This window comes from Clupea harengus, unplaced genomic scaffold, assembly GCF_900700415.2.
Source record: "Clupea harengus unplaced genomic scaffold, Ch_v2.0.2, whole genome shotgun sequence".
Lineage (NCBI taxonomy): Eukaryota > Metazoa > Chordata > Actinopteri > Clupeiformes > Clupeidae > Clupea > Clupea harengus.
This window is the reverse complement of record NW_024880158.1, coordinates 7,737-17,639: the sequence shown is the minus strand read 5'-3', so window position 1 is coordinate 17,639 and position 9,903 is coordinate 7,737. Positions and strand designations below refer to the sequence as shown.

Here is a 9,903-nt window from a genome sequence, read left to right as displayed (position 1 = left end):
AAACAACACAACTTTTCAGAAGACGCCGAAATTCTAGCGAGGCCTGCAACAATTGTAGGCTAAGGAAAGACATTTTTGCACACAAAGGATTTATTTTTTCTGGGTGCTTTCCAATGGACTGCCATTCAAAATATTAACCGTCAAGCTTAAAGTCTCTCGTTTCTATCATTCTTTATGGTCTCAACATAGAGGATCAAGAGAAGTCTGAAAGCCAGGCATGTTTGGCCAAAACTGGCCAAACTTGCATTTCAGCATCTCGTGAGCCACCCCTACCACTATATGTTGGGCTAAATATGCATAGCTCCACTAGAAGTAAGACATTGATAGAAAAGATATACCAAATGGGCATTTCTGTTTCCTATGATCGTATCATTGAGATAGAATACTGGCTAGAGACGTCTCTTTGCGAGCGCTACAAGGCCAGATTGGAGTGCGCTCATGTTCTTAAGGGCTGCATTTGTGATAAATCGTTGATGAGTGCATTCACATGAATTCTACAGGCATCAATAATTATAATAATAATAAATACAAGAATATTTGTATCATTAACAATTACGTTTCACATTTATAGTCATGATTCTACGAGGCTTCGTGATAAATAAATAAATAAAGAAAACGAGAACGCTCGTTCAATTTAAGAATCAGTGCACACTTTGGCCGTTTAAAACACATTTCCAGGCATTCATGACCGGTGGAGATCTTTTCTTAGGTTGAAGATATTAAAGACACTTAACAAAATGTGCGAGAATGAGGTCCATTGCTCACAATCCCAGCTCCACGACATCAGTCTCCTCATTTCACGGAACTGGTATCAGCATCTTTCAGTTTACAACAGAAAGTGTGCCTGGCGAAAATAGGCCCCCACTAGTTCTGCCGTGTGGAACAGAGCACCAAGGATAACCAAAGAGCTATGTAACGGTCTCTGCAGTTGCAATACGCACAAGTTCAGTTTCCGTTCCAGCCTGCAAAATAACACCACTTCAGGGCAATGTTAGCATTAGGTTTGGATGACTATCCCAAAGGGTCTATACTGTATGGAGAGAGCTGATTACGTGCACCTGCAAACAGCGCTGCTCACGTTGCAAATGTGTTCAAGAAAAGTTGAGATGCAAGCCAATGTGTTAATGTGATTGTCCAGAGAGCAAATCGTAGAGCTATTTATAACAGCACATTCCTCATATGATCAGTTTTGATGTAGGAAAAGACACGCTCAATCTGCGCCAAATTTACCTTTTTCTGCTTAGCCTCCTGGTACTGTAATGCGCCTTTGTTGGTGCTATTTTAATGATGTTGAAGCAAATCTTTAATAAAATATTACAGTCCTTATACATATAAAAGATACAAATGCAAATATGGTTTTAAATGGTGGTAAAATAACGGTTTTACTTAACAGATATAGCAGAATTACGTCTTTCCCGCCATCTTGGATGAGCGCGCGCATGGGCACAAGTCTTTTTGTCTGTTTTGCTACTTAAAGGGACATTTGTTTAAACTAGTGGATATCAAAAACAAACAAGAAAACACAAACATGCATAAATAACTGATTTATTACTTATTTGGTAAGCATTTCTAGGCAAAATAACCGTTTTGAAAATCGGACCACAGGTAACGCATATCTTGATTTAGGTCAAAACTTAATATCTCATTAAAACGAAAAAATGAGCAGTTTCACTTGGGCACCCCTTCTAATATCTTTTAGTAGGATATAAGCTAATTGTGTGCCAAATTTCATGCTTTTATCACTCTTGTCACGATCGCGTTGTTAAGCCACCTGACTATAGAGCGTGATGAATACCCGCCACTACTGCCAGAGTTTTGTAGCCAACACCAAACTGGAAACTTCTCTGACTGGAGGTAGACACTGTTAGGTAAGTAACATTCCTGTGTTGACCTCAAAAATGTATTTTTAACGTAACAAAGCCTTATTTAAGAGTTGCATCGATATCGAATGAGATTAGTTAGGCTACTTTTACCCTTCTTATCTAGATTGTATTGTCAACTCCAGCGTTAACGTTCGAGTGAGCCGTTAGCCCGGGTTAAACGTGGGGTGAGCTTGCTGTCAACTCAGGCACTACAATATGTACATTTTTAGACTAACGTTTCTTTCTCTCAGTTAAGATGACCTGGCCGTATAATTTGTTATGTTCTTCTGAGAATTCCATTTTGTACAGGTAATAGGTAATGTTAACCACAGTTTGTCAATCCATTTGGATGAAGGCAAATTGTGTTAGCCTTGACGCTAACTGCCAGCGACATGTTAGCAAACTAGCTGCTAGCATTATGTACTTTCTCTCTTTGTGGTGGATGTTGCAGTATTTTTCATTAACTAATGATGACAAATTCATGAAATAACGTTAGCTGGGTGTCGGTAGCTAACACAACTACTGCATAAACATGTTTAGCTGTTCTTAGCCGACATGACTTAACTATATCAACCTTGCTATGCTGTCCACAGAAACCTGTGACTTGAAGTATCTGGGAAGAGCCGTTACCACGGGTAAGATAATTGAACAACGTGTCACTTCACCTATTTGCAATACCAAAGAATAACGTTTGCGTCAACCAGCATACATTTTCGGTCTTTTTCCTATCTGGTCATGTTAACTTTCAAGTAATAGATGGGTTTCCCGTTTACAAACAGAACGAGATGCCCCAGGGCTGTGTGCATCTGGTAATTCTTGTAAACGGAACATTGACCAGTGCTCTCCACTCAACTATTAGAAGACGTTAACTGCATTCATCGAAATAGAGGTGCTTGGAGGATGTTTAGCATTCATAGGGGAAAGCATTATTTTGCAAAAATAAATCAATAAAACGGCGTCAGTTATGCCTTCAGGCGATCAGAAGGGCGAATTGGGGTGAAGCACCATTTTTTTGCCAATGGATGCTTACCCTTAGTAATGCTAACATCCTTAAGCCACCACTACTTCCTTTAGTGCAGTTAACTTCTTGTAATATTTGATCGCAGAGTGCTGCTCAATGTTGTTCTATAAAGAGTTCTATTCCGCTTCCTGCCCCAGGGTTGCCCGTGCATTTGTTTTTTAAATGGGAAATCCATCTATAACGAGTAACATTTCTTTTGAAATATGTCTTTTGAAATATGTCTTTGTATAGAAATATAGGTCTTTGTTGAACTGAATTACTATTTTTTTTATAGATAAATTCAGAATGCTGCTACGAGTTCAGTTTGGGGGAGAGCAAAAATACATTAAGCTGTCTGAGCTGACATTTGATACTTTTTTGAAAGAAGGTTAGTATGTTAGGTTAAAAGAGTATCACAAGGGTCGTACTCCCAATGCATCATATTTAACCATTCCTTTTGAGAACTAGATTGTTCTGACCAGGACATGCATGGGATTTCAAACTTTGGAACCCATCATTTCTGAAATTTCCTTTTTTTTCCCCACATCAGTGTGCCTGAAATTCAACATACCAGAAGGCAGGCAGCTAGATATGAAGGTTTATGACCAGTCTGATACAGAGGTTGACTCTGAGGTTTTTGAAGAGATAGTGAAGGAATCACCTGGAGCCTTTCGAATCATTTTGGGCAGTGAAGGACTTGGTAATCTTTGAGACCATTCACAGACATGTTACTTTAGCGTAAAGGCTGATGTGAGACTATATCTCATTAAATATAACAGCTCCATGTAACATGTTTCTATTTTGTATAATTTCCATAATGCACAGGTGCCTCGCAATCATCACCATGCTCCGTAACATCTGAGGACACTGTCATTCTAAACTTCTCGATGTGTGACGATGAAGAAGCATCTCCTGTTGGAGCAAGTCAACCCAAAAAGCCATGTCGTATGAACTATGAAGCAAAAGCGGTAGGTAGTGGAAATTGTTATGCTGTCTAATCTGAATAATGTTCCATATGATAAGGGATGATCTTGAGAGAATTGTGTTTCAGCTTTACACATGGTTTCAAAATTACTGAAAGCACATTTTATTTCACTTGAAGTTGATTGGAAAAATCCTAACATCAAGGCCTGGTGGTGAACACATCATGCAAGAGTATGGAAAAACCAAATCTTTGACAGATGCCACTAGAAGACAGATGATTAACATACTTGCTGCTGAGATGACAGAAACACATGGGTAAGCATCAAATATTAGGCTATCAAAAAACATTAATAGTATTGACCGGCTATATAGACAATTGATATTTATGTGATTTGTGTTGTCTAATTGTCAATTGAGCGTGACGGTCATAATGTGATTCTTGTACTAGGACATCGCCCCCCAAAAATGTCAGAGTGATGTATGCACAGGGGATAGTTGCTTTGTTTCCCTATCTGGAAGACCCATTTTCACAACATGGATATGTAAGTATATCACAATATTGCATCATTACAACATTATGCATATATTCACTGTTTGAATTGCTGATAGCATTCCCTTTTGGATATATTTATAATTACATAGGAACATTACTACGATCCAGAGAGTGGATCTGGATACCTTGCATGGCGATTGAAGACCATTCAAAGAAAAAGTTCAGAGGAAAGAGGTGGCTCAGTTAGCAGATCTCCCAAAGGTAAGTTCATTATCTGTTACTAATGAAATTGAGTTGTGAAGTATGGAGATAGGAGTCTACAAATTTGTGTTTTGTCTTAAGTTGGTGGGCCAAGCCATGGTCGACAACCCTTCATAAGTGACAAAGTGCAATCTGATGATGTGGAAGCAGCAATTGCAGTTTTGAGACACTCTGCTGATGAAGACACTATCCGTGAGAAGATGAAAACGACCTTCATTTATCGCCAAGCAATGGTCAATGATGAAAGCAAAGCAGCAGATGTCTTCTTGGTCTTTCCACGGTTTCTGGACACACCAGGACTGGTATGATGTCTAAATTCACTGAATCATCAAAATCATCAATGCAGTATCTGGTATCACTCATCATTGCTCTCTATGTATGTTGTATTGCAGATAGAACAAGATTTCAGACTCCTGTTTGGTGAGGCCACAGCCAACAAATTTTTGGAGAGGTGGCCAACCACTTTCAGAGCAAGAGTCATAAAAGAAAGCCATGGACTGGTGCCTACCACAGAGCTCTTGGATTTAATGCGCAATGCTGAGTCAACCGCTGAAGTTGAGAATGGTATGAATAGAACTGTTTTCACTTGGTATCGTTGCTTTTGTAAGTGGACAATATACTGTACATTTTGGTTATGGTGCCAGTTGTCAATTTAACATAATTGTGGCATAATATTGACCTAATGTTGATATACTGATCTGTAGGGTGGGATAGTGACATGTCTGCGATTTTGCTGCTGCTACATCTGCTACCACCATCTGCGCAAGGTCGAAAAAGGCCAGGAAAGATATCTGCATCTCAAGCTGTAGATCACCTCATCAGATTTCAAAAGGTATACGAAACAGTTTTTGAAAATACTTTCCATCACATTAATCTAATTTACAGCTTGAGGTGATCTGATCTGATCTGATGTCTTTTGTTAATCACCAAATGCTTTTGTTGAATGTCTTTTGTTTTAGGCTGGAACCAGCGTGCAACAACATCTGGACAACATCACCCAAAGCAGTCAGCCCTATCTTCTTGCGCAGGGATCCACCAGAAGCAGCATTCACTCATACTTCATTGTGATCGACAAGCACGCACTTCCATGCAAGGCAACGGGGTCAGTGGGAGCCTTTGATGAACTCATTAAAGCCCATTACGTCTTTGGTACGTCATACAGTTCTTCCCTGAGCAGCTTTTTCACTTTTGTGCAAACGACCATCTACAATATTGACATTGGCGAAACAAAGGAAACTCCCAGGATTGCAGAGTTGCGAGCAAGAATGTTGCATTGAGTGAATAACTTTTCAGATCGAACCATGAGGTGTTTTCTTTGCAAAAGTGACCATGGAAGTCCAAACGGCCTTGTTAAGCACCTTCAAGGTCATTCATGGTCTTTGTGCAGGCAGGACTCTTTTATCTTAAATGTGGCCAAGTGGGATGCTCACATTCTTTTGGTAGCTTCTCTGGTTTTAGAAAAACATCTTAACAAGTGGCATGTAAGCAGTTCTTTTGAGTCTGTTGAAGATGATTTTTCACATCCCTCAAGCATGCTAAACACAAGTAATGCCACTCATGTTGAAGTGTCAGCTGAATATGAGTCAGAGACTGAATCTGAGTTACCTTCGCCAGACCTTGTAAATAGTTGTGCAGCTGTAATTTCTGATCTAAAGGCAGCAGGTGTAGGGCAAAGTACAGTGAATTCTGTAGTGATTTCCATGGAAGAGCTAGTTCAAGATATCCATCAGCATGCAAAAGAAACAGTCATTAAGACTGTATTTAGTGATGAAAGAGAAACTGAAATGTGCAAGAAAGTTGTGGCATGTTTTCAAGAGTTAGAGAACCCTTTCACAATTCTAAATTCGGAATACAAAAGATCAAATTTTTTTACAAGCAAATGGGAAACTGTAGAACCAGTTGAATGTGTAGTTGGCTCGAGATTTGATACAAGGCGAAATAAAAAGACTGGAACATATGATCAGGTAGTAGTTCAAGATACATTTATGTATATTCCAATTTTATCTACATTGCAGTCAATATTTAAAAGTCAGTATGCTGAAGAAATGTTGAAAAGGCCAGCTACTGACAATTCAAGACTCAGAGATATTTGTGATGGATCTTTCTTTAAGAGTCACCCTCTGTTTTCAACTGAAAAACACGCTGTACAGATCCAAATGTTCTATGATGACTTTGAGGTTGCAAACCCGCTGGGTTCCAAGAAAGGTATTCATAAATTGGGTGCAATATATTTTACTTTAAGAAACTTTTCTCCAAAATGGAATTCTTTTTTGTCTAACATACATCTGTGTGCCTTATTTTATGCACAAGACCTCAAACGGTATGGTTTTATTGAAATTCTTGCTCCCGTTGTTCGAGACATTAAAGTGTTGGAAAGTGATGGTATTGACATTCCATTATACAGTGGTCGTGTACGTGGCAGTGTGGTACAGGTTACTGGTGATAATTTGGGTTTACATGGCTTGTTTGGTCTGGTGGAGTCTTTCAGTGCAAGGTACTGCTGCAGGTTTTGTTTAGCTGAAAAAGATGACTTTCAAACGGAATTCTCTGAAGATTCCTCCAAAATAGTGTTATGCACCAAGGACATGCACACTGCTCACTGTCAAGAAATAGCTTGCAATCCATCTCTTCCTTGCGTTTTTGGTGTGAAGAGAACATGCTTACTAAATTCACTGAAGTATTTTCACACAACTGAGAACTTCTCAGTTGATGTGATGCATGATTTGTTAGAAGGGGTGGCCCAGTACGAATTGAAGTGTCTGTTTGTGTATTTAAAAGAAAAACATGTTACATTAGAGGAACTTAATTCAAGAATACAAAGTTTTGATTATGGATTCATGGAGAGAAACAATAGACCAGTGGCAGTCAATTTAAAAGAAGGGTCTAATGATCTGGGACTGAATGCAATTCAGTCGTGGTGCTTACTGAGGAATGTTCCTCTTATCTTTGGAGATTTGGTCACTTCTACTGATCAACACTGGGCCCTGCTTCTTTTATTACTTCAGATAGTAAACATTGTATTCTCTCCCTTGCTTTCTCAAGGTTTATGTGTATATTTAAAACATTTGATTGTTGAACACCACAAACTGTTTAAGAAGTTGTATCCCCAGAAAAGACTTTTACCAAAGCACCATTTTCTTATCCATTATCCCCGCTGCATCCAGAAAATTGGACCTGTACTTCATAGTTGGTGCATGCGGTATGAAGGAAAGCATAATTATTTCAAAAAACAGCTCAAGTCATCAAAAATATTACTAAAACACTGGCAAAAAAACATCAGAATCATATGGCATATAGTTGGCGATCTTCAGCAACTTTCACACGATTAGACATTGGTCCAGGAAAAATGGTGTCTTTAAATATGGTAAAAGGGGGTTCTGCGATTGTTCATGCAATGCAAGTACCTAGTTGCATTCAGGTTATGAAAGTGAACTGGGCTAAACAGACTGGGTTTTTTTACCGCCCACTCATGGTTATTTGTGGCAAAGTTGAATGTGAAATTCCTCTGTTTTACCAGATTGAGTCTGTTCTGATTATAAATGAAAAACTGTTGTTGCTCACTTTGCCTTTATTTACAGTAGCTTTTCAAGAACATTTCCATGCATATGAAGTGGCAAGGTCAAAGCAAGATTTTGTTGTTTTTCATGTCGACAACTTGATTTATCCTAGGCCTTTGGATATACAAATGTCTTATGGATTGAATGACAAAGCTATGTTTATTGTCCCATATTGCTTTCTTTGGTGAGGTGTTTCATAAATCATTGTCATATCATATCATTGTAATTATAGTTAAGGTATGTATGTGTCGCACGGGAGAGCATGGTCACCCCACCCGGACTTGGACCGGGGTCTACAGGTTGCCAAACATGCACTCTGACCGCAACGCCAAAGAGCCAGGCTCATTGGTATGGCAGTCAGAGCACAAACTCATCTGTAGTGACGATCACATCGTCACACTGCCCTCACCTTCGGTAACGCACCCTTGCGCTTCACGCACACAGGCATTCCTTGTGCATCCACCAACTGTACTTCTTCCATCCAAAGCGCCCCACACACAAGTGGTTCACCCATCTATTCGGTCCGTCACACAGGGGTCAACCTACCTGGGGGTCCCTCACACAGCCGCGAGGTCATCGGAGGCGTGCCTGTAAAACTGTATGAAGGACCCCCAGGTATGTTGACCCCTGTGTGAGAGACCCCTTGGGTGAAGCACTCGTGTGTGGGGCATTCTGGATGGGAGAAGTACGGTAGATGCGCGAGGAATGCAAGGGTGCGCCTCCCGAAGGTGAGGGCAGTGTGACGATATGCCGTCACTACACATGAGTATGTGCTCTGACTGCCATGCCATCGAGCCTGGCTCTTTGCCGTTGCGGTCAGAGTGTATGTTTGGCACCCTGTAGACCCGGGTTCAAGTCCAGGTGGGGTGACTACGCTCTCCCTTTGCTACAGTATGGGCAATGAGTTCATAATGTTGGAATAAAAATGATTAAGAACTCTAAAATAAATGTTGGTATTGTCATCTTGTATTTTGTGTTTTTCATTTGATTACAGTTGATTTGAGTACAGTTATTCAGCAGCATCATATTATCTAGATATATAAGTAACACTGTAGAGAAATATTATTACACATTTAAGTGGCATTTTTAAACTAAAATCCAGAGTTAAATTAACTCTGTACAGTGCCATCATATTACTCTGAACAGTGTGACTAACCTATAGTGTTAAATATTTTTACACATTTCATTGTAAATTTTAACACAAAAATGTGTTAATTTAACTCTGAAAATCTGACACTGGCCAAAGAGTTAATTTAACACTAGTTTAGAGCGGGACCAAATGTTATCTGAAGCAGAGTTAAATTCAACTCTATAGGAGTTAAATTAACACTTCTATTTTTACTGTGTAATAAGGATGTGCCTCAATGCTGTTGTTTTAAATGATTCTCTGATTTAATTTTTTTTACTTTATGTTATTTTATTTATTTATTTTTTATACTTAATTTCTGAGTTGTTTAATGTGTTTTTTTTATTTATTTTGTCTGTTTTGTTTTGTTATGGTTTGTTTATTTATTGTTCTTCTGTACTATGTAGCCTCAATCAGGGCATTGCTGCAAAAGAGCCCTGTGCTCAGTCAATTTCTCCCTGAATAAACAATGATGATGATGATGAAGACTGGGTGTAATGTGGGACTCTTGTCGGTCAATTGACCTATGGCTAAGCCCCGCCCCTCGAACGCAGACGAGCCAATGACAGTTTAGTAACAACTGCACTCGGACATCTTGAGTTTACAACTCCATAGAGTAGCATTAGAAACCGTGATTCTTCACTTGTTTTATGGGGTTTGTTGTAATGTAATTTGAACAA

General features: G+C 39.3%; 1 protein-coding gene across 1 annotated transcript; it reads left to right on the top strand.

Annotated features, from left to right (window-relative positions):
• Positions 1-3,620: 3,620 nt before the first annotated feature.
• LOC122131465 lies at positions 3,621-5,873 on the top strand. The gene is made up of 8 exons (XM_042706196.1): positions 3,621-3,830; positions 3,965-4,101; positions 4,235-4,328; positions 4,429-4,540; positions 4,622-4,842; positions 4,933-5,104; positions 5,245-5,372; positions 5,500-5,873. The coding sequence occupies exons 1-8, from the start codon at positions 3,750-3,752 to the stop codon at positions 5,815-5,817; spliced, it is 1,263 nt and encodes a 420-aa protein (XP_042562130.1). The 5' UTR covers positions 3,621-3,749; the 3' UTR covers positions 5,818-5,873.
• The last annotated feature ends 4,030 nt before the right edge of the window (positions 5,874-9,903 follow it).

Coding starts and splice junctions, on each gene's coding strand:
- LOC122131465 (XM_042706196.1), top strand. CDS start 3,750: ATGTGTGACGATGAAGAAGCATCTCCTGTTGGAGCAAGTCAACCCAAA. Junction 3,831..3,964: donor TGAACTATGAAGCAAAAGCG/GTAGGTAGTGGA, acceptor TTTCACTTGAAG/TTGATTGGAAAAATCCTAAC. Junction 5,105..5,244: donor AACCGCTGAAGTTGAGAATG/GTATGAATAGAA, acceptor ACTGATCTGTAG/GGTGGGATAGTGACATGTCT.